We start from the raw sequence: 25,732 nt of genomic DNA on the forward strand, positions 1-25,732 counted from the left end.
ATCAACAATGAATTAATTAAACCATTAACCAATCAAAACAATTAATTCCTAAAACAACTACAAAGAAATAAATTCAAACAATATCTGAAATAACCATTAAACGCATTAGCTAACATAATATGACATTAACTAAAAACGAACAACAATCGCAAACATTTGATTTCCATCAAGCAGGAAAAAAACAAACAATGACATCCACATAATAAACTGTAATTAAAAAAAAAACAACAGCAATACCAAGCCAGAAATGCCCCCCAAATATTGTTATAATAATGTATTTCATCTGTACCCAAAAGTGGTACAGATTAATATATTATCAGTCAATGTGCCTCCCCCAAAAAATCAAAAAACACATCCAATGAAAAACCCTGTTAAAAAAGACATTTACAAACATTCAATATATTACTTACCATTAGAAGCGGTGGCCCTCCGACTCCCGGAGAAACACGAAGCTCACGTACCTTGAAGGCCTCCAACAGCATCCGATGCCATCCGCCATGAAGATCCGGATCAGGTACCCAAATCTTCTTTTTTCTTTCTTTAATCACCTTCTATCTTCATCTGTCACCATTCCTTGATCTTCTTTATCTTCTATCTTCATCTGTTAATCCAAAAAGCCCCATGGTAAATCCAAACCGATGTTGTCTCGTCGTCTTCTTGGGCTCAAATGAGGCATCACGGCCTTAAATAGGGCTTGTGACATCACATTTAGCCTCCAAATGGTTAACAGCCACCTGATTGGCTGTTAAAACCATGTTCCGACTTTAATTATTTTTTTTTAAAATGACGTTACTTAAAGGGAATGATGCCAGCCAATTAGAATGGCTGTGCTTCATTTGCCTTTAAGATGACGTCAGGAAGCTGGCGTCACATGGTATTTCAGCCAATCAGATCGTGGGAAACAATTCCACACTCTGATTGGCTGAAATACCATGTGACGCCGGCCATCTTGGATTTAGTGACGTCCTTCCAGAGTGTTCACCATTGGCAGTTATTATTGATTTCTTCAGCGTGACTTGAATATCATGGTGCTATTCCCGTGTACTTCATGAACTATTTCTACATATGCTGCAATACGATTCCTTTGGACTGACTCGCACGCATTTATTGTCAGCTGAGTATCATTTTCTCTGCTGTTCAGAGTCTCTCCTCCCTTTAGGATTCATACATATATATGCTTGATTTAGTACATGGCACTGGCTTTTATTTACATTATATACAGCCTAGAGAGGTATATACCTCTTATCTTGCCTCTCATTTAGTGCCTTGTCTTTTGTAAGTTCACAGGCATTTTTGCACTCATGCTTTTTGGTATATTTTAAATTTTTTGGTATTGCTGTACATGGTTTGAGTATTTTTTCTATCTTTTTTTCCCATGTTTCTCCCCCTTGGTTTAAGATTTTTTCTTATGTGTACTTTTGTATATATATATAAGTTTATTCATCTTATATTTTTTCTTTTGCCTTAGATTTAGCCATATATTTAGTAGCTAGGACCTTTAGGGGGTATCTGTATTATTTAGCTTATTTGTATCACCTTATATAGTTGTATATATATATATTTTTTTGATAAATTTTTTGCTTTTTAGTTAAATTTTCAGTGATATTTTTGTTATATTTACTTTTTCAAGTCACAGCCTTACTATATTTGTCATGCTGCCTCTAGTGTGTATATGTTTTTAATGTTAGTGAATCCTATTGCTTGTTATTAAAATCATTTCCATTTTTCTACTTTGACTTTGGGTCCAAGTCTTTTTTCCTCATTTTTTTAGTTATTTAGTGGTATATTTAGAGTGCTATTATTGGGAATTGTCTAAGGCCTTGGCCACGTTTGGCACTTGCTGGCGAAAGCGTGCTGAGGCGCGCTCCCGCTCAGCACTGAGCCCCTACAGCCGCAATTAGAGCGGCTTTAGTAGGGGCTCACCTGCGCTTCCGCGCGCTTGCGGAAGCGCAGGTCTTAGGGGAATTTAAAATTCCCCCGCTTGCCGGCGAGACAGGCCGGTCACGTGAGCGGTTCGCCCAATGAGGGCGAATCAGCTCTGTGACATCACTGGTATGCATGTGTGTGTGTGTGTGTGTATGTGTATGCATGTGTGTGTGTGTGTGTGTGTGTGTGTGTGTGTGTGTGTGTGTGTGTGTGTGTGTGTGTGTGTGTGTGTGTGTGTGTGTGTGTGTGTGTGTGTGTGTGTGTGTGCATGTGTATGTGTATGCATGTGTGTGTGTGCAGTGTGTGTGTGTGTGTGTGTGTGTGTGTGTGTGTGTGTGTGTGTGTATGCATGTGTGTGTGTGTGTGTATGCATGTGTGTGTGTGTATGCATGCATGTGTGTGTATGCATGTGTGTGTGTGTGTATGCATGTGTGTGTGTGTATGTGTATGCATGTGTGTGTGTGTGTGTGTGCATGTGTGCGCGTGCGCATGTGTGCGTGCGCGCGCATGCGTGAATATATTTATCAAAGTTGCACAATGTTAATAAATAATTTATTCTCACAACATGTCTTTTTTTTAAATTTTTAAAATAGTATATAATATACACACACACACACACACACACACATATACACGCACACACACAGGTTTCCCAGTGACACACAAACACACAGACCACTTCAAAGTGACACACACACACTGACAGCTACCAAGTGACACACACACACAGTGATACCCGCCTCCCAAGCGCTTGCTGTCTCCTCTGTCAGGACAGCAAAAAGCTCCTGGTAGAGCGAGAGGCAGCAAGCAAGAGCGAGCAGCAGCACCTAAGCGCTTACTATGTCCCAGGCCTTAGTCTTTTGTGTGTTCTATATTATCTTTATCCCCTAGCACCACCAGTCTCCCTTAGTTATTTCATTATAGACTATCTTGTTTATTTTTATCATGATATCCTGACTGATTTTTGGGTCTGGTTCAGCCACTAGTGTGAGCAACAACCTTTTTTGTGTTTGTCTCCCCCATATATATATATGCGCCCTGGGACATGTAGTCCTTTTGTACTACGTCATAGTTTAAAACATATTTAATAGCTCTAACAATTTTGGAATGAAAGCTCAATACACAAGATTTAACGACCCTTCTTGACCTGAAGAAAGAACCTGTGTGGTCTTAAAAAGTCCATGTTCAGTAGCATATTTGTTTCATTTATATGTTGATCCAATAAAAGTTCTCACAGGCGTATCAATTTTTTGCTCAATCAATACAGGAATAATAAAATAAATTGTATGTTGTTGCACTGTGAGAATGACCCTTCATTGGCTGTGCTGTACTAAGCCTGAAGGATTTAGGCTTCTAGAAGAAAGCTTTGGTTATAATCCTGAGATCAGGACACCCAGCACACAGAGTCAATGCCAGTTAATAAAACCAATTTGTAGTGGACTTCAGTAAGCCCAGTGTCCAGTAAACAGAACTTCAACTTTGCTTCAAATGTAGACTTTTAGAAGGAAACTTGTAAGTAAGTTACAGCAAGCGAGCCGTTCATTGGCACCAGGTTTACAGATACTGAATAATTTGGATTTAAGGAACCTTTGGCAGTGAAATAAATTAAAGGGAGTCCCCCCCCCCCCAAGGACTAAAATATGCAAATGGCAGTGTTATGTTTACTGGGTTAGATATGGGTGATTGGTACCACTTTTATCAAATTAAAATGTATACCTGAAACTTTTTTTAAAAGAAATATGTACTGTTTGTTACATATTTCTGATAACCTTGCAGTATTTTAGCTTGGTCCTTAAATATTTTTTTTTTAAATATTGCACACACAAAACAACTCTTATAGAATATTTTAATTCTTATATACCTGCATTATAACCCACAACACAATGTATGCTCTTCTCTTATTAGGGGTTATTCATTAAACTGTGATAATGCCAATGGGACAATTATCACTCAGCATCTTCTATTTACTTGCATTTGTATGAATATGACCCAGATTGTTACGCAATATTCTACAGGGGATGTTTATGGAACAGAGTTGTTCTCTATCATTACAACTTTCTCATGGATTGGGTGCAACATGAGGTGTCAGGTGCACCTGACCTAGGTTGGGTTTCCAGCAGTCACATGACTGCCAGTGGATCTGCCTCCTGTTGGGCTACCAATTTCTTTCTCCCGCAGTGCCTCCTGAACCTCCGCCACATCACCACCACCTGCTGATGGTTACGCAGCCAAAGATTTAGCAGAAAGAACAATGTCTCCCTTTAAACTTTATGCTACCAATATGCATCCAACTGTTCTCTCCAGCAGTAGGCATTCCTAAGGGCAATCCACTACACAATATCACTAAATGAAATAAACATTCAATGGTTGAGCAAAAAGCTGACGTTCTACAATAAAAGTCTCCAAGAAGTGTCTCTTCTGTTATCATCTAAACTCATAAAAGATAAACCTTGGGGGGAAAAGGGGGAGGGGAGGAAGGACCCCTGCTCAGCTAGTGTCAAATGGGTATGTCCAAATGTGGGGTCTGGTGCTACATCCGGTATAATTGGATATATGGTAAACCTCAGAAAAAGAACCCGGTGGCTAGAGATTGTATTGCAGTCAGGACTTTTGCTGTTCATATTCATCACTTTTTGCTTTAATTGTACCTAAATAAGGGGTTAACTCCAGTGCTATTTCAAGAGACCAATAAGGTTACTATATATATACAAATATGCATGTGGACAATCATACTGAATACCGCTTGGTAAAAATACAGAGTCAGCGGCACACAAAAGAGGGGGATTAACCCTTGTTTGCAACGAATTACCATACTACCTAGAGAGGCATTTAACCCCTCCGGACAGTTTTCTAGATAAAACTACCAGGCAAATTCAGTGGCATCTAGCCTTTGAGGATAAACTCTTTTTAATATCTAGTGTAATAGTTCGCCATTATATGCACCACCTTATTTTACTTTGAATTATAATTAAAAGTTTACATTTTATCATCGAGAAACTTACCATAATTAAACTAGGGTCTTCCAGTGCTCATAGCCACCGGGTTCTTTTTCTTAGGTTTACCAAACTCATAGAAACTCAACCTAAATTAGGCATATTTGACAGGCGTGGACCAATACACCACATTTTTATAGTATCAAATTGTCTGCAGTGTGTGAGCATCATTTTATGTCACTAGAATTGATGCTAACACTTTGAAGGCAATAATATTCAATAATAATGTCATCGTCTTGGTCCACACCTCTCAAATGCCCCACCTTTATATTAGGCCAGTGATGCTGGGGCATAATAATCTTCTATTAGGGAGAGTCTCATTCTAGGTTGTTTATCCAAAAGGGAAGCGACAGTGGAACAAAGCTATCACAAAAACTCTGACAGGCTGATCCCATTGCTTTTATCATGTTCTGTACTGTTCTCAGAGCTACAGTACAAAGCCTTTTTTTTTTTTTTGCTACAAAGGCTGTTTGTTTCTCTTACTGCAGGACTAGAAATGTGGTAGAATTTGTAGCTCTGGGCATCTCTTGGGCATTCTGTCTTACTTTGTTGTGTGTGTTAAAAGCTTGCAGCTGGAAGGAGCCGAGATCCTCCTGGGACCTGAGGTTACCTGCGGACCACTTGATATGACCTTGTCTACTCCTGTGGCCTTAACAATCCCGCACTGCACCCAGGTCAGCTGCGAACACTGGAACATTCGACTGAAGAGAAGATCCCAACATGGAAAATGGGAGGTAAGTGGCATGTTCTCTAATGAACAAAGCATTATATAGTGGGGATGTATCACCCATTTTGCTGCCAGAGGGGCCAGCAATCATTGCAGTGCAATGCGTTCAAACCCCTGTGGTAGAAAAAGGGTTAAATCAAAGTTATGAACCAAAGTGTCTCTCATGGTGCAAAAGAACAGCATCGAATGTATTAAAGAAGAAAAAGCTCATTGAAAGAACAATGTATTTTTCTTACTTTTATTAATCCAGTTTCTTTGATTAATGCTGCTGTTTGCATCAGAACTACACAATGTTAGTAACCGAGAAACACTGCCAGTGGAATAGTACGTCTCTACTTTTGAGCTGCCATAAGGTATAATTAAAGAATTAGGATTAACCATGAAAATACATTATTAAGTAATTACTCAAATGTAACTGATGTGTATTTTCCTTCATTCCTCCTCAGGAAGTGATGTCCACAGAAGATGAAACAACTTCCTTTTATTGCCTTTTGGACCCCTTCACATGCCATATTCTGTTGGACAGCTTTGGAACGTATGCTTTGGTTGGGGAACCTCTCACGGATTGTGCAGTGAAGGAACTCAAAGTGGCAGTGTTTGGCTGCATGTCCTGCAACTCTCTGGATTACAACCTGAGGGTTTACTGTATGGATAACACACTATGTGCATTCCAGGTAAGTATCTAGTGCAGAAATTATCTTATGATGCTGTTGGTGGAAGTGTTTTAGATAGCAACACCGGGCGTATGTAGAATAACATTAGGGAGGTTATACAGATGTGTACAGGCTTTTAATATACTGTAGCTGTCCATAATATTTTGGATTCTCCACAAATCTTCAGATGTACTGTACAGGCATACCCCGGTTTAAGGACACTCACTTTAAGTACACTCGCAAGTAAGTACATATCGCTCAATAGGAAATCGGCAGCTCACGCATGCGCCTGTCAGCACGTCCTGAACAGCAATACTGGCTCCCTACCTGTACCGAAGCAGTGCGCAAGCGGGGAGACTATAGAGCCTATTATAAATGCGTTATTTACATCAGTTATGCACGTATATGACGATTGCAGTACAGTACATGCATCGATAAGTGGGAAAAAGGTAGTGCTTCACTTTAAGTACATTTTCACTTTACATACATGCTCCGGTCCCATTGCGTACGTTAATGCGGGGTATACCTGCATAGTAGATCTAAACAGGAGCTGTGTGAGGTCTCAAGAGCTTATGTATACAGACATAGTATGGGCCATTGCTCCCCCAAGAAACACAACATATCCAACTATATCTCAGAAAATCAAAGTCTCCAAAGGATTCAGTGTTGGTACAGTATATCACAATATATGACAATATATTGTACCAGAGAGAACAATAAAGCCTGCTACATCTGTATCTATGAAGAACTTCTTTATTATGTTGGTCCATCAAAAAACAACAAGCTTATACTTATCAGGGACAAACACAATAACATCTCATCTTTGAACAAAATATTATCTCTTATAGATCTCAGAGGTTACAACAAAAAATATTCTCCCATCTCTGCAAGCGTGGTTCTGAGTCTGAATCTCTCTATCTATATTGCAAGATGTTGTGATGAACTCGAGTACATACACTAACGAAGACCTGTAGATGCTGCCGCGGCAAAAATGTGTTGCCAAAATGAAAATGTACTGTGCAGCAGAATAATGAGGGGAAATATTGATGAATAGACTGTGAAAAAGAAAAGCTACACACTTTTTGAGCTTGCACATTGTGCTCATTTTAATCCAAGACAAAAGAACAGTGTTTCAATGTCATCAGGAGATCTGATGAAGGGCAATTCAACGCTGTTCTTTTGCCTTAATACTTGTAATAAAATGAGAGTGTCAGCATTGACGATTACTCCTATCTTAAACATGATCTGTGCTCCAGGTGCAATGTGCTCTTTGTTACAAGCTGATTGTGGTACTTGTTAGAAATCATAGCCTCAAACTGCACAGGATCCTATCTATAAACAGGAACATTTTTTAAGTGCTTGTGTGGCTTAACGTTTACAGTGACTTTATGACATGGTATGGTATGAACCATGGCACACCAGAGCCCCTAACAGTTTTGCTGGAACAATTGTTTGAGTGGGGTGCTGTACATAAGAAATCAGTAACAAACATATATTACCATAATGGGGGGGTGTAGCACCTTCTGCACCCTTAGTTCCAGTCCCCAAGGCCAGCTGGGAATATGGCAGGGCCCAGTGGACTGTGTGACTTGTGTGTGTGTGTGTGTGGTGGGCATCTTACCTCCTCCTGGGCTGTGATGACATCATGTGATGTCAAATGACGAGATGGATCTCTTGCCAATCCTCGTGTCATGTGACATCCTGTGACATTGCATCGTCACATGAGTTCACGTGGCAGTAGGAGATGCCGCCGCTTGCAGAGGCCCCATGCTCTCACCCGACCTAACTCCTGTAATCACAGTTTCAATGTTGTGGTTATTTAACCAACACAACATTTAAACTACTGTATGATGACCTGAAGTTGTTTTGGGGAAGAGCACTGGCCTTTGTAAGCGTGGGGCCAGGTGCAGTCGCACTGATGGCACCGCCATCATGCCGGCCTTGCCAGCCCCAATGGGCCCTTATAATGTATTAGGTATGTCAGGCAGGGCCATCGTAACAACATTAGGGGAACTCGAGCAAAGCAGTGCATGGGGTCCTGTCTACACTGTCGCTCCCAGCCTCCCACGCGCTCACTAGCAGCAGCAGGCACTGGAAGTGCTGCACTGCTAGGCTGCGAGCGTTTGTGACATGAGCCGGGGTGCCGGGCAGAGAGCGAGCGGAGCTGGGGTGCCGGGCATGTGGAGAGCGAGCGGAGCCGGACGGGCGGGCGGAGAGTGAGCAGAGCAAGGGTCCCGGGCGGGGGGAGGGCGAGTAGGGTTGCGAGGTGGCTTGTCCAAAAATACTGGACACAATGGTGAAAGGTGCGACGCACTCGAGAATCGTTGGTGGGGAAGAATGTTATATATAAATGACCTGACCTGTTATGTAATTTGTTCTAAATTTCACTCCAAGTATTCACCAATTTGCACCAATTTATATTCTATTTTGTACAAAATCTGGGGAGGAGTCTTGGGAGGGAGCGCCCTTCCGAGGATTGTTTTAGGAAATAGAATATGAAATAGTGCAAATTGGTGCATGCTTGGAGTGAAATTTAGAACAAATGATGTAATGTCAGGTCGTTTATAAATAACTGACCTGCAGTCATACTGTACATGGCGAGCAATACTAATCTTACTGCTCCTCCCACAAATTCCCACAAATTCCAAGATTGTTTCACCCCCTCCTCATCCTCTCTCTCTCTCCCCTTGTCCTCGCACCCTCCCACCCCCCTTGTCCTCTCACACCCCCTTGTCCTCTCACCCTCCCACCCTCCTCTCTCACCCCTCCCTTCATCCTCACCCCCCATCCCTTCATCCTCTCACCCCCCCTTCCTGTCATTAGCAGTACAGTAGCTTTCAAATTTACACTTCAAAATCCAGCTTTAAATTGCATATTAAATCATGCCATTGAATAAGTAACCTGCTCTGCCTTCTTGGGGATGAACTGTAAGTAAGAGTGCTGCAGAGATTGCAATGCTGCTGTGATGAGAGCTGAGATATGGAGCCTTTCTGAGAATTTACAATTGTTATTTTTAATAGATCTTGAAAATGGGAAGATTGTTAGTATAGTAAAAGAAAAGCAAGGGTGAGTGAGCAATTAAACAAAGTTGCCAGTACTGTATGTACTCTGTCACCACACACACACACACACACGCACACACGCGCACGCACGCACGCACGCAGGCAGGCAGGACACAGGACACAGACAGAAAGACAGACACACACATACACTCACACACATACACTCACACACACACACACACACACACAAATACACACAAACACACACTGAGACACACTGAGACACTCAAACACACACACACACATATACAGGCAGGACATAGGACACAGACAGACACACACACAGATACACACACACACTGAGACACACACACACATATACAGACAGGACACAGATAGATAGACAGATACACGCTGAGAACACACACAGGCCAGACACTGAGACACAAACACACACACACAGGCAGGACACTGAGACACACAGACAGGACACAGATAGACAGACAAACACTGAGACACAGACACAGCCTCACCTTTCTGCTGCATGCTTTTCCTCCGCTCTTTGGCCCCACTCCCCAGGCTCCTGCCACCTCCCGATTGGCTGAATTACACAGCAGCTACCAATCAGAAGCTGCCAGCCCGCTAGCAGCAGCAGCCCTGCTCTATCCCATGTCCGGTATTATCTCATATTTTACCGGACAGGGGAATCAAATACCGGCCCGTCCGGTTCAAAACCGGACACCTGGCAACCCTAAGAGCGAGCTGGGGTGCCGGGCGGGGGGGAGAGCATTGGTGGAGACGCATGGGCCCGGCGCGTGGGGCCCCCCTATGCTGTGGGGCCCCCGGGCAACTGCCCAGCGTGCCCATACGTTAAGACGGCCCTGATGTCAGGGGCACTTGCTAGTTTTTTCGGGGATGATCAGGCTGACTGCTCTGAAGGAGAACCCAGCCCTATCAAAATGGAAGTGGAACACCCTCCACTTCTGCTTCCAGCATCCAAGGCCTAGTAGCATCATGTGATCACTACTGGAGTGGCCGAAGTGCCGAATGGTGAAAGATGACGACTTGATTAAATGTATGCTTTCGATGATGCCATGCGTATAAAAGCTGTACATTAACTGTTTCTATCAATCAGTATCTTAACCTCTTAGAAATGCATCCTCCACGTAATCACTTGCATGTCAACTAGTGTGATTCTTTTGCACAGGCTGATGCTTAAAAGGTCAGACCCTCTGAGGACAAAAGTGAAGTAAAGACAGTGGCATGTTTGACCCTTTAATTTCCCTAAGATGTAGCTACTACGTCATGGGGTCTGGCACCCTGTTTTGCTAGGGGAGATCGCATCGAAGGGCAGGACGTGGACACACTGATGAGGAACGGAAGGGGGATAACTTGTGATGGAGTGATCACGTGATCGCAAGTGCAGGAGGGGCCATTGCACTCTGATGCCGCGGTCCCTCCGCCATTCAAATGGTTAATACGTTAAATAGAGCTGATCAACACCTTTCTACAATGTTTTTTTTTTTTTTTTTTAATTCCCCGCTTGTAACATTTCCACAATAAAGAAAGGTTTTAAAGATATTATTATGGCTGCTAGATCATATGAGAGATACAATATTACCGGCAAAGTATCCTCTTGCCAACTTAAAAGCAAAGAACAACTCAAGAAGATTAGAGAGTTTGCATGCTTTCCTTCCCTTCTAAACTCCGGTTGCTGGTACTTTAGTCTCAGCAAGTGTTTGCCGGCACTTTGAAACCCCCTGCCCTTCCAATTGAAGTGACCTACAATTGTGAGGAATGTCTATTCTTTAACTCAAAGGGAGGCCCAGAGGCAGTTAATGAAAAGTAGGATATATATTTTTTTGCTGGGTGTGAAATTGCTGCCAGCTGACCGAGCGCCATTCCAGCTGTAATGAAACGCTCGCTCCTCAGGGTATGAAGAGAAGGGCAGGGACAGCTTCTTCCGTTTTTTTGGTGCCTTTGTATAAAACGACAGCCTTTTCTTAACAATTAACATACCTCTTGCTGTTGTTTTGCTGCTCAAGTGTAATTGTGTGCACACGCAGTTGTACATTACAGTAGCAGTGGCAGTCCAGGAAAATAGGTTTAACACAGTGAGTAAGCTAGTTACACAGGATGCCTTCTGGAATAAGTAGCTGCATATGTATATTTTGACTGAATTTCAAACATCATATTCATGAGGTCACTGAAGAAATACACAGAGAGCTCTCTCTCTCGCGCTCTCTCTCTTTTATTATTAAAAGTGCATTCCTTCATAGCACCGAAGTGAACCGATGACAGTGGTAAGTTTAAGGCATTAGGTGGTAGTTGGTACCTTTCAAAACTTAACTCCAAGCAGTGTTAAAATCAATTTTTAATGTAAATAAAATCTTTTGTTTTTTTTAGATTTTGCTAATTTAGCAACTGAGTTTATGGCACTATGTAGATTAATAAAGAACCCCAGATGAGTAAATCGCATTTCACAAATATGTTGGGTATGTATTAATTATCAGCATAGAGCACTTTACAAAAGTGTAGTACTTTCTTTCCCTCTATAAAAACACTAGTTAAATAAGCATACAATCTATTCATGCACCCTCACAAAAGTTCTTACCACACTGCTGTAATATTGTATTACTCGCATAAAAAACAAGGCACCACAGCTGTTGGGTTACCATCGCCAGCTAAAAGATTGAGACGTTCTAAAGTCAGAAATAATGCCTGGTATCGATCTGCGTTTGCACTGAATAGTTACATTACATTTAATAGCATGGAACAGTCTTTCAGCATAAGTGTGCGCGTGTGTGTGTGAATATATTTAGAAAATTCAATACCGCAGGGGTAGGAGTGGGAATCTTTAATATGGGTGTTTAACATTGGTAACATTAGGGATTTTCTAGGAAGTAGGACAATGGACAGTCTCTCCCTCCCTCCCTCCCTCTCTCTCTTGATATGTAGATGATAGATAGAAATATGTATGTGTGCTTGTGTGTGTATTATTAGAATTCTGCTGGCATGCCATTACAGCTAAAAGGCAGTCTGAGTAATATGTGGCCAGTCCTGACACTAATAGCATTATTCTTTTGTCTTTATACCATTTTTATGATCATTTTAATATAGCTCGCCAAGGAAGGTGACATTATTCAAAATGCCACTCAGCCACCTTCTAAAACCCTGTGGGTTCATCATCTTATTGATTTCTTCTTTTTCCTGTTGTAGGAAGTGCTCTCCGATGAAAGGCATCAAGGTGGACAGCTACTGGAAGAACCAAAGTTGCTTCATTTCAAGGGGAATACTTTTAGCATCCAGATTTCTGTCCTTGACATCCCTCCTTTCCTCTGGAGGATCAAACCATTTACTGCATGTCAGGTACAAAAATCATTTGTGTTTACTCTATAGATCTTCTTCTCCTGACCTCTTGCAGACATGGTGAGCAATAATCTGGGCTTTTTTTGTACTTAATACAAATTGATTAATAGCTAATGCATATGCTGTAGGGAGGGTATCAGATGATGCTGTAATGACATAAAACACTGAAGAGTCCATTCATATGCCTGATACTTGGGAGTCTGTTAGGATCTCTCAAATGGCATAAAGTGGAAGCTATCGAGCCCCTGGGTGTGCACAGACACTGAATCTTAAGGTCAGCAAAACAGGTACTGCAGGAGAAGTATCATCGACACACAACTGTTTCCCATATATATTTTTACGGGTTTGTGAGTATTCACTGAGTATCAATGAGCACAAGCGTCAAAGCAATACCATTTCCCAAATAAGATGTGAGGCTATAACCCACCAACGCTATAGTGACCAAATGAGAAGTTTATATTAGCCATCTGACACTATAATACACTAAGGAAGAAGTTGTTGAGCTAAGCAACTACTGCTGGATATCACCAAATCATGCTAGAAGAGACCTTTGACCTACACTCTACAAGAAACTGCAAAACACTATAGCATTTTCCAATGGCTGAAAAGTGAACTAATATACCCATTGACATTAAAATACCTATCTTATAAATGAGTAAAGTATATTCCCCAAAACAAAATAGTATAAATGTTGATTACCCTAACTGTGTTACATAGAACACAAGGAAATGATATAAACATTTACTCGACGTCTTTCTGGCATGTTATGTACAGATGGAGCATGCTTCATTGTTCCCCCAGGAAACAGGATACAATGGCAGTGTTGGTGCACAATATCATTATCATCTAACCAAATGGAAAAGATTAAGCCTGCTACTTTCTACCACCCCTAAAACTGTTTTATACAAATAGACACTTGTCTACCATTCTTTTGAAGAGTGGTTTGCTCTGTGACTAGACATTCCAAGTGAATTAAATCAGTGTTCAAAGAACTTCCAAACACAGTTTGCTGAAACAATGAAATAAAAGCAGTAAACACTATTAAAAGAGGATTACAGGAAGAAAAGACAAGACTGTTCAATAAAAAAACAAGCAGTACATGATGTCGGTATACATATATCATGAAAATACTTCTCAGTCCAATTTCCAAAGCACTTATCATATCACTACTTTAAATTATTATTGTTTTTTATTGCAGATCATCATGACAGTTTCTAGCACAACGTCTCCGGGTCCCTTCATAAAGAGCATATAAATGACTCATTTTTGCGAATCTACGAGGGGGTGTGCTCATCCGTGAGCGAGTGGGCACTTGGTGTAGGGAGGGTATTTATTGTTTGGTAGTTAGAGGTCCACTTGAGTGATTTATGTTCACCTGCTGAAGGGGATGTGTCCCCCGAAAATGCTGGAATCTGTCACAATGATCTGCAATAAAAAGCCATGATAAATGAATAGTCATCTACGTGTATATGTGCGGCTGGAAAACCTTTTACTTATTGATGAGTATCTACAAGACCGGCATTGGGATTCCCTGCTGTAAACTCCTGATGCCACCGCAACCAGAAAGACTACTAATGGGTCTTTACATGAGTGAGGGCAAAGAGAACTTATTATATTTTTTAACATCATCACTTCCTTTAATATGTTACCCTTAAAGTCTCTGAATACAGCAATACATTCTTCTCAAGATGTCAAGGAATACAATTGTGCAAATGTCTTCAAATTTGCTTTGTTATGTTGTTTGCCGTTTTTAGCTTACGTTTGTAACTTTCACAAAATTCAGGAAAGTTCAAATTTCTAGAGAATGTGCAAGAAATGTAATATTTGCTCTGCAAAAATTGCAGTATGCAAAGCATCATGTGACCTAGTGCTACAGCTGAACCCCCTTATACCGCTGTTATAAGCGGATCGCGTTAGAAATAATGTACAATTGTATGCATTGTACAATAAAGTATTTAAGACACCACTAACCGTGTTGTAAAGTATTCATGAATACGAAAATTGGGCGCCACACTTGCATCGCGTTATAAGCGGATTTGCGTTATAACGGGGTTGAGCTGTATTTGCTTCTTTTTTTGAATTTACTGTACATTGATTTTTAATTCTTGGCAAAAAAAATGCAAAGGTTGCCCCTTTCACTATATTTTTCGTTGGAAAAAAGGGACAAATGTCACCTAGTTCACAAACTTTCTGTTGAGCATATCCGTACTCTCGTGGTTTTGCTTTCAAAGACAAGAGTAAACATATATATATGTCTCACAAGAGATTCATTTGATGAGGATGTGGAAGCCTCACTGCGACTCAATCAAACCTAACCTTCCCCAAAGTGATATATGCCATATACAGTAAATATGCTTATTTTTTCAGGGTATGCAAAATCTCAGGCTTCACTTGGCAAAATATATTCTACTTTCCGATGCAGAATGGAACTGCTGGGTGCCATGAAAAAAATAGAGAGGCATTATAACCATGTAAATTCTTAGGCATTAATCTTTATGGTGTATCCGATCCGTACACTGCTAAAAGTTCCATGAGTGCCGTAGTCCTAAGTAACTATTAAAATTTACAGCTGGAAGATAAAATGCAGATGAAAGAACCATTACTTTATAACAGCACAGTATATAAAAAAAGGAAAGTGATATGCTGAAGTATCATAAAATGCACTGGGTAGAAGTGGCGTACTGAGGCTTCGATGATTTAGGGAGCAGGGTCTAGATTTAGGAACACAAACTGTATTAAAGGGCCACAGCGCATCACTTCATTATGAAGTCTATGGATTTGATGCATTAAGGTACTTTTGATGTTAGACGACAAATAGGAGGCAGTTTAATCTTGTGCACTTAATGCATTCGCCTGTTTTTCTGTGTGTGTGTTTATGGTAGTGTTAATAGGAAGAACTACAGTATGGGCGTGATTCACTAAGGCCCGTTAAGAGAAAGCGTAAAATCTCATTCAAGTTAAGTTAATGCCAGTCCCGGTGCATTAACCTGTAATGGTCCTTAATGAGTAACCCCCTATGTAAGCACATATTATAATGGGGTGTATGAAATTGTACCTCTCCGTCATTTTAACACTTAGATAGGTCTAACAATATTCCATTTTGTTCTTTAGGGCTAACAATGTACACAACCTACAGTAGTATAAGAATTGAGTTTTCGTTGCAAGTCTCTGACCTGTAGAAGCTAATATTGGTGCTTGTTGTACTTGTGTAAGATCGCTAGGAGCTGTGACTGATTTGAACCAGGGTCACCTGCTCGACAAATCTCTTCAGTATAGACCCTACTGACTAACAGTCTGCCCTAAATGTACCATTGCACACTTTTCATTAGGCATGATAGATTGTCTTTTGTATTAAATATCCCACTGGACAAGTCAGGTGCAGAAATATCACCATGAAGAGGTTAGACCTGTGTTGTTAGTCCAATAAAAATGTATCACTATTTCAGTGCTTACTTTTTATTTTATACTCCAGGCCTGGGAAATCTTACTCATTTCAGGAAATCATCAATCCTACAGTGTTACAGGCTCAATGGAGCCGTAGTCTTTCAAGTCAGACTTGTTTGTCCAAAAAAGTTTTCGATTAAGACACAAGAAAGCGAGGTAATAGTCAGTGTCATTTGTTTCATTTCTCCTTAGAGTGATTGCATTCAATTAACCATTTTCTTTGGACGAACATCATCTTCTATAATACTAGCTTGGATACAATGTGCATTGGGGCCCATATTTGGCAACCAGTGCTATTGCACAACACACTTTATAGTGCATTCACATGAAGGGCCATAAGGTGTCTTCTGTTAGTGGAAGGTGTCTTGTTGAATAACAGTATTTAATGAATATGGACCTCAATCCCATTATAACAAAAACAGAGTGACAAAGAGAGCATATCACCAACTGATAACAATTGTGGAATCTCATACCTTGATTTTTTGGTGCGGTTGACATCTTCAAACCTCTTCAATGCCAGTAGGGCCAGCAATGCATTAGCACCAAGGTAGACCAACCCACTGAAACATAGCCAGTAACCACAAATATAGAAGATGTATACGGCCTATTAGGTGTGCTTCTACACAGTAAAGAAGACAGAGAATACACAAAGCCCACTTAAAAAAATCTCCACAGCTTACAAGTATACAGTAAAGTTCCAGTAGCTGTATTGACACCTGATCATGATTGTGTTGTTAATAACACAAAAAGAACCCATAAACTCATCCACATCGGAGAGATGTAAAAAACTTTAATGGAACAATGATCCTTCTCTAGCCCACTGCCCTAACTACTCTAATGAAGGGCAAAGTATATTAAGATGTTGAAGCCCATGTTAAACATGCTTATTTCATTAACAGCATCCAGGTGAGAAAGGGAGACAAATCACCTTTGAAGTGATAACATATGGAAGTTTAGGTCCAAAATCAAACTTCCTCATTAGGAGATACAGTATCACATTGATTTGCATTAATCGTATTACCTAATGTAACTCCTTCTGTAATAGAAAAATGGCATTGCAGTGCTCTGGAAGGGCACACTGTTAATTCATCTCACCTTCTCATCATTCCAACCATCAGATCAGGCTTTGTCTAGCACACCCAACCCAGTCATTAGCATTTTAAACAGGCAATCTTCTCTAGCAGCAAAATAACCAAATGGCCTTATGTTTATATGAAGTAACATTTGAGTGATCGATAGATTTTTGTTTTTTAAATAATAAAACAACAAGAATATATATATATATATATATATATATATATAGTGCTTGCTGCTTTTTTTACCTTCTTATATATATATATATAGATAGATATAGATATAAGAAGGTAAAAAAGCAGCAAGCACTCCAATGTAGAAATCCAGAAAGGCCTGGTGCTAGTCCCATAAATAATGTAAAGAGTACGTTACTATCCAGCAGGGCAGCAGAACAGCAAAGAGAGGCAGCACTCAGAGGTAAGTCAGCAAAATAATGTATTGAAACAGACACAAAAATCCGACGTTTCGATCCCCAGAGGGATCTTCTTCCTGGGGGTGTGCACACCCCCAGGAAGAAGATATCTCTGGGGATCGAAACATCTGATTTTTGTGTGTTTCAATACATTATTTTGCTGACTTAGCTCTGAGTGCTGCCTCTCTTTGCTGTTCTGCTGCCCTGCTGGATGTTAACGTACTCATATATATATATATATCATATATATCATATATCATATATCATTGTATTTCGAAAGCTCGCACAGATAAAAGCATTTAGTTAGCCACAGAACGGTATAGTCTATTCGTTTTTGAGATTATATATATATATAATCTCAAAAACGAATAGACTATACCGTTCTGTGGCTAACTAAATGCTTTTATCTGTGCGAGCTTTCGAAATACACTGATCTCTTTTTCCGGAGGTGTTACAGTGGATAAAGCAAGAGAGGTTTTTACTTAAAGACAGTGCATCTTGGAATGTATCTGTGACTGAAGCCTAACCCTCCCCCTGTGCAGTATGCGATTTATGACTCAAGGTGTTTAATGGTCTCTGAATGTTAGTGATGTAAGAGTGAGTGTGTGTGTAAATATAAATTTATAAAGCACCCTCAATGTATATAAGGCTTTACAAAAGATGTGTGTGGAGTGTGAGTGCATACCAATGGTGTGGGTAGGTGTAGAAATGTAAGAGGGTGTTGCATTAGTATTAGTGTGTGTAGATACCATGTGGTCCCTATTGATACATAGGGATAGAATTACATTGTACATTTGTATGTGTAATTGACAGCTGTGTGTGCATTCATATAGTGCAGTATGTATAGACATGACCTTTAGCACTCATGGGAAGAGAGGGTGACAGGGTACTTTTGGTGGTCAAATATAACCCACACCTAGAAGCCCTATGCAAGATCACCAGATAACTACAACCCATTCTCCAGGAAGATACAAGATTGCAACAGGTCTTCCCTGAAACACCCTTATTATCATACAGACCACTTCATAATCTCAAGAAAATTGTGGTGAGGAGTAAAGTATTCAACAGTACAACTGAATGCGGGACAAGACCATGCCAGGACCCAAGATGCAAAACCTGTGCAATGCTCCAAACAGCGGGCACAATATAAATACCACAGAGGAATCTGGAGTACAAAATTAGAGGAAGGTCACCTGTTCCTCCAGCAATTTTGTGTTCTTTAACAAGTGCATGAAATGCCCAGGGGGCTGCTACTACATAGGTGAGATGGGACAGGGGCTAAACAAGAGAATGAATCTGCATCGCCACAGCATCACACACGGAACAAGAGACAGTCCTGTCGGCAAACATTTTTCTGACTCTGACCATAAGATGAACGATCTGAAGGTGGCCATACTCAAAGGTAATCTTTGAACACCAAAAGCGACATGGTTGCATGAATACAAATGTATGCAACTGTTTGGGACACTTAGCGGTGTCCTAAACCGAGACCGCAGTTTCATGAGTCACTGCCCTGACACAAGAGAACTCTCTTCCCATGAGTGATAAAGGCCATGTCTATACATTCTGTGCTATATGAATGCATACACCGCTGTCTCTTACACATACAAATGTTCAATGTAATTCTATCCCTTTATACCAATAGGGACCACATAGTATCTACACACAATAATAGTAATGCAACACCCTTTTACATTTCTACACCTACCCACACCATTGGTATACACTCCCACTCCATACACACCTTTTGTAAAGTGCTGTATACACTGTGGGTGCTTTATAAATGTATATTTACACACATATGCACACACATACACATATACACATACATACACACATACATACACACACACACACACACACACATACACACCTTTTGTAAAGCGCTGTATACACTGTGGGTGCTTTATAAATGTATATTTACACACATTTACACACACACACATACATACTCTTACATCACTAACATTCAGGGACCATTTAACACCTTAAGTCATAAATCGCATACTGCACAGGGGGGGGATAGGCTTCAGTCAGATACATTCCAGGATGGACTGTTTTTATGTAAAAACCTATTTTGCTTTATCCATTGTAACATCGCCGGAAGAAGAGACCAGTGTATCTCGAAAGCTCACACAAATAAAAGCATTTAGTAAGCCACAGAACGGTATCGTCTATTATTTTTTTTTTTTTATGCTCGGCTAACACGGTACAGATAAATATATATAAAATTAATAGACGATACCGTTCTGTGACTAACAAAATGCTTTTATTTGTGTGAGCTTTCGAGATACATATATAAACCCCCCTGAGGAAGGTCCCATTTTGGAGGACCGAAACGTTGGGTTTCTTGATGTACCACTATTTTCACCAATACACTTTGTGAAGTTTTCTACAATTGAGTGCTGTCTCTTGCTTTACCAGACCTTGGAACGGTAACGTATGTCTATATTATCCATATGGGGCAAGCACTTACAGCCTATCAGCACATATATATATATATATATATATATATATATATATATATATATATATATATATATATATATAGTGAATAAATGAGAACAAGGCACTCCGTCAGGTAAATCAAGGTGGGTGCAAATCCTGTATGAACAAAATAGGCAATACGATACCGTATGAGCGAATATAAGAGGCAGCACTCCACGAGGTAGTCAAAAAAATTTTTGTATTTAGTGAGACATCATATCCAACGTTTCGGTCCTACACACGGGACCTTTCTCACATCACCTTGACTACCTCGTGGAGTGCTGCCTTTGATATTCGCTCATACGGTATCGTATTGCCTATATATATATACAGGTAAACCCCGTTATAACGCGCCTCGCTATACCGCGATTCGGTTATAACGCGGTTTTCCCGTGGCTCCCGTTTAAAAAAAAAATTTAAATTTTTTTTTATTTTTTTTTTTTAGTTATTTTTTTTTGCACATTGCACACACTGCACACACTCACTGCACACACACTGCTCATTACACACACTGCACACACTGCACACACACTGCTCATTGCTCACACTGCTCATTGCACACACTGCACACACACTGCACACACACTGCACACACACTGCACACACACACTGCACACACACTGCACACACTCACTGCACACACACTGCACACTGCACACACACTGCTCATTGCTCACACTGCACACACTGACACACTGCTCATTGCTCACACTGACACACTGCTCATTGCTCATTGCTCACACTGCACACTGCACACACACTGCTCACACTGACACACACTGCTCATTGCACACACTGACACACTGCACATTGCTCACATTGCACACACACTGCACACTGCACACACACTGCTCATTGCTCACACTGCACACACTGACACACTGACACACTGCTCATTGCTCACACTGACACACTGCTCATTGCTCACACCGCACACACCACACACACACACACACACACACACACACACACACACACACACACACACACACACACACACACACACATAAATCAGCCTTACCTTGGGGATGATTGGTGAGGCATGTGGCTACAGGGGGGGGGCGCTGCGTGCCGCTGGGGGTGGTGCTGCGGTGGAGGGGGGTGATGGCTGCGGGGGCCCCCGATGCTGCGGGGGCCCCCGATGCTGCGGGGGCTGGTGGGGGCTGGTGGGATGGCCCGGTGCAGCGTGGGGGGGCAGGTAGGTGGGGGTAGGTTGGCGGTACGGCCCGGGGCGGGGGGTGGGACGTCATTGGGGGGTGGGGGGGTGGCGGGGCCCTGCGATGCGGCGGAGTGGCAGGACGACCCTGCGATGCAGCGGGGCGAGGGGGCCCGGTCCTGCGAGGGGGAGGGTGGTGACGGTGCTGGGGGGGTTGGTGCTGCAGGGGTCGAGGCGGCTGATCACCTGTTCCCCGGGCCTCCCTCTCGCGCCGGAGCTGATGACTTCCGGCAGTTTTTTTTTCTTCTGTTCCCCGGGCCTCCCTCTCGCGGGAAGGGGCTGGGAGGGAGAGGGAGGTGGCTGGGAGGGAGAGGGAGGGGGCTGGGAGGGAGAGGGAGGAGGCATGTGGCCCGCATGTAGGGCTTCCGGACACCTCTTCCTTCCTTCCCTCCTCACTCCCTCCCGAACAGGCACGCGGCGGCCATTTTTTTTTTAAATTAGCGCGACCCCGTTATTAACGCGGTGGTCTCGGGGTGGACCCCGAGGACCGCGTTATAACGGGGTTTACCTGTATATATATAAATTCATGTTAGATTACTTCCATAGTCAGCTGAAATTTGGAAGGATTTGTACTTCATTTAGCGGCTCCTGTTTGTCTAATGGCCACATATGTTGGGGAAAGTAAGCCTGGTGTTAACTATATTTTATGATGCAGGTCTGTGCCCCCAACACAACGCTTTTGTTTCTTTCAAAATAAGTGGTTTAGTTATGTTTTTTATTCTTGTTAACTATTCCTAGCAGCCATTTTAATACTTCATTAGCTTAGTATAACAGGAAAATAGAAATGTTACATGCGAACCAAAAAGAATGATTAAGATTTGAAGTTAAAAAAAAATCTTTTTTAGGTTAAAAAAAAAAAAAAAAACAAAGATTGCTATTTAGTGTTACATCTTCCCACAGTAAAACGAGATTGGCAGGAAGTTCCAGCATCACTATATACATCAGCATGCTAATTTTTAGGAGGGAATGGAGAGAAATACTGTACATTCCTCTCCCCTTATTCAGGATGTGGCAACCCGGTGTTAATTACAGATGAACAGGCTTTATTGCACCCACCCCCTTTTCTTGCGCATCTGATTCAATGGAGGCTTCTCTTGGTGGTCTGTTATGCGTGTCCCACTGAAACAGACCAGTGGGAGTAATAACGGCCGCTACACGTGTATAGTACTACTAGGTCATAACAATGTCACAAATCACTGAATACCCCAAAGAGAGCAGAATGTGCAACTGATACCAGTAGGATACTGTAAACAGCAAAGATGCAACATAATTACAATTTACCAGTCAACTAACATGCAGGTATTAATCTCATGTTAAGCGTATAGATGGTAATAATAAGGCAGAGAGCATTAGCTACGAATGCAACGTGAACTCAAGTGTAATTAGGATGTGTTTCTAATATAATCAGCATTGCTTGATGCTGTGAAAAGCCATTCACTTGTGAAGAAATATATACCAGCTAATAGACGAGGATGGGATATGGCACAGCCAGGAGTGCTTTAAGTATTTGGGAAATTGTTTTATTTTAATTTTTATTCAAATGAGGTTCCCAGCTGCTGGAGGAAATGGAAATTACCGGGGAAAGCAGCGGACTGGTTATGCAATTTTATTTTTATCACATGAAAAATCTCCTTGAAAAAAATAAACAGCAAAAATAAATAAATAAACGAAAAGCTACTAAAAATCGGTGTGTGTTTCGACACGTAATAAAAAGTTTGTTTTAATGCACTGCACCATATTCTGTTTTCTGCCAGGTGAAATGTAACCAGCTTGCTAATTAAGTTACTTGCATGTAACGCAGATCATTATCCAGAGAGGTTTATGCCACCTTAGGCCTGCCTATAAAATTGCCTTGATACATAAGCCCTTATTCAATAGGCTTTGAAGTTGTCTTTTTGTTTGTTGTCGTCTTTAATGGGATGATGGCTATTACAGCTCAACCCCGCTATAACGTGATTAGTTACAACGCGAATCCGCTTATAGCGCAATGCAAGCGTGGCTCCCAATTTTCATATATATTAATACTTTACAACACGATTATTGGTATCTTAAATACTTTATTGTACAATACATACAATTGTACATTATTTCTAACGCGATCCGCTTATACCGCGATGTGATTCTTTGGAACCCAAGCACAGCGTTATAAGGGGGTTGAGCTGTATTTAAGAGGGGCTAAAAATCACAAAGGGGTTTTCTATACTAGAGAGATACAGCAAAGTGCGTTAAAGTAAAAATACTCAACTGACGCCTTTTAACTTTCCTTCATTGTTTAAGATACAGTAAACTGCATTCCCAAAATCAATAGTCTAGAGAAACCCAAGAGGATAGGCAGTGTAGATTGTCTTTCTCAATTTTTATTGATTAGCAATGATTGGTGCATTGGCTAAAATGAGGCAGGAAGTTTAACAGTAATACAAAGAGGGACAATCAATAAGGCAACGCAAACTTAATTTTACAGCATTTTATCCCTTGTTTATTAAGTGGTGCTATTCTTTAAGAAATGTTACAGGCTATTCACTTTAAAGCAGCAATCTTGCCAAATAAACCAACTGTTCTTTTCGTTTTTACAGCAAGGGAGCTGGCAGGGCTCCTCTGGAGTGGAACCGTGTTATATTCAGCTGCCAGTTCCTCGATACGTACCAGTGTAGTCACCGACTTTTCGAAAGGCATTTTCAAGGGCCACCCAATCGGATGCCACAATGAATGACATTGAAGCTTCCTATTGGCCTAAGGGATTTTTGATGCCAATTTTGAGATCCCTGGAGGTGGGAAAGACAATCGTGACTACTACACTGGTAAAAAATCTTGGAATCCGGGGGATCCCGTAGTGTTCAGTTCCGGGGTACTCCCTGGTTCCTTGAATGTAAAAAAAATAAAACATTCGAGATGGCTCCTTTAGTGGGCTTTAAGGTCTCTTCTGGCACCAAATCTTTTCTTATGGAATGGTACAGCTTGGTAGGTCAATGAAATTATTATAGATAAAATAGATCGCTATGGCTATTAACTGCAGTCCACATCAGATAAATATGGATGGGTTATTATAATAATAACAACAACTGTATTTACATAAGTGTTTTTCTCACAATGGGACTCAAAGCGCTTCACAGTTCCAAAAAAGGAAAAAAGAAGAAAACATTTAAGGCTATAAAAGATACCAAACAGCAACAGAATATGCAAAAAATGCAAGTAGCAGCACACTGCCCAGGGAGCAAGGTGGTAAACAATTGAAAAATGTATTGTCTATCTACATTACAACCAGGAGGTGTAGAGCCTCTACACCTCCTGTTTGTAATGTTTGATAGACAATACATTTTTAAATTGTTTACCACCTTGCTCCCTGGGCATTGTGCTGCTACTTGCATGTTTTGCATATTCTGTTGCTGTTTGGATCCTTGTCGGCAGCTGGACATCTAGATGGCTCTAGGAGTGGGTAAGATTTATTGAGGAAATATTACTATTCAAGATTTACTACAAAGCTTTGGTGAGTGTTGGACTTTCATTACACATTTGTCTCTAATGAGGTTACGGCGAAGTGAGAATATAATTGTTTCTGTCACCTTCAGGAGAATTAAGAAGTGTCACGCTCTAGTCACTCACCTACTAGTACACCCACTCCATAGTAGAGCTTTACCTTTATGACTCATTTATGGATAAGAAATAATAACAAATTCCAGAACTGTTGGAGCACCCACTACCTTCATATAAAAGACACCAAACACAAGGAAAGATACATTACAGGATGGGACGGTACTGTAGCTATTAAATGCTGGACAGGTTGTGGTTTGTTAATTAAATGCCTGGGTAAACAAGTAGAAGCATGACTTTTAGCATATATATGTGTGACCTCTCTGTGATTTCCCAGTAGTAACAGGTACTAAATTACTTTATTTGTGCCTCCTGTCATATGGGAAAAACAAGTCAACTGTATGTATTTGATAGAGAGGACAACACAGAAGGAGTAAGTGGAAGTCACCTTTAGCTCAGGTACTGTAGCACCTGCGAGTGTACCAAAAACAGGTCTGCATACTAGCAACTTCTAACCTCCTACAGTAAGTGGCATGCAAGAGATATCAGGCCATATTACTATGCGATGCTATTCAGTAGAAGATGTCTTCCTGTACTAGAAGATGCTTAGTAAATATCAGCCTCATTGCAGACAATATTGAAGAGGGGCAAGTTCAGGGGGGAAATCTAATGCTCCCCTGAACTACTTCAGTTTTGAATGATTCAAACTGTGGCTCTGCCTCAGTGCCTGTACCTGAATGAGGCAGAACCTTGTTTTCACTTCAGGCTCAAAGGAAATACGCTCCTTGCATCTCATCCTGGCAGCCTTTCTTCCCCGTCCCGATCCCAGCTCTTTCTTCCCATTAGCTTCTCTCCACCATCTTGATACTCAGCTTTTCTTCACCAGCAGCTTCTCTCTTCG

At 41.2% G+C, this 25,732-nt stretch overlaps 1 protein-coding gene across 3 annotated transcripts in view; it reads left to right on the top strand.

Moving 5' to 3' along the window:
* Positions 1–25,732, top strand: part of UNC5D (unc-5 netrin receptor D) — a 472,283-nt gene that overhangs the window by 427,077 nt on the left and 19,474 nt on the right. For 2 of the 3 annotated variants that reach the window (XM_075601395.1, XM_075601396.1), the window contains 3 exons: positions 5,485–5,653; positions 6,093–6,320; positions 12,521–12,670. In XM_075601395.1, the coding sequence (XP_075457510.1) occupies positions 5,485–5,653; positions 6,093–6,320; positions 12,521–12,670 (547 nt within the window). Of the gene's footprint in view, positions 1–5,484; positions 5,654–6,092; positions 6,321–12,520; positions 12,671–13,868; positions 16,215–25,732 lie in introns of those variants that run through there. The other variant, XM_075601397.1, reaches the window with a different exon arrangement.

Source organism: Ascaphus truei, chromosome 5, assembly GCF_040206685.1.
Source record: "Ascaphus truei isolate aAscTru1 chromosome 5, aAscTru1.hap1, whole genome shotgun sequence".
Classification (NCBI taxonomy): Eukaryota; Metazoa; Chordata; class Amphibia; order Anura; family Ascaphidae; genus Ascaphus; species Ascaphus truei.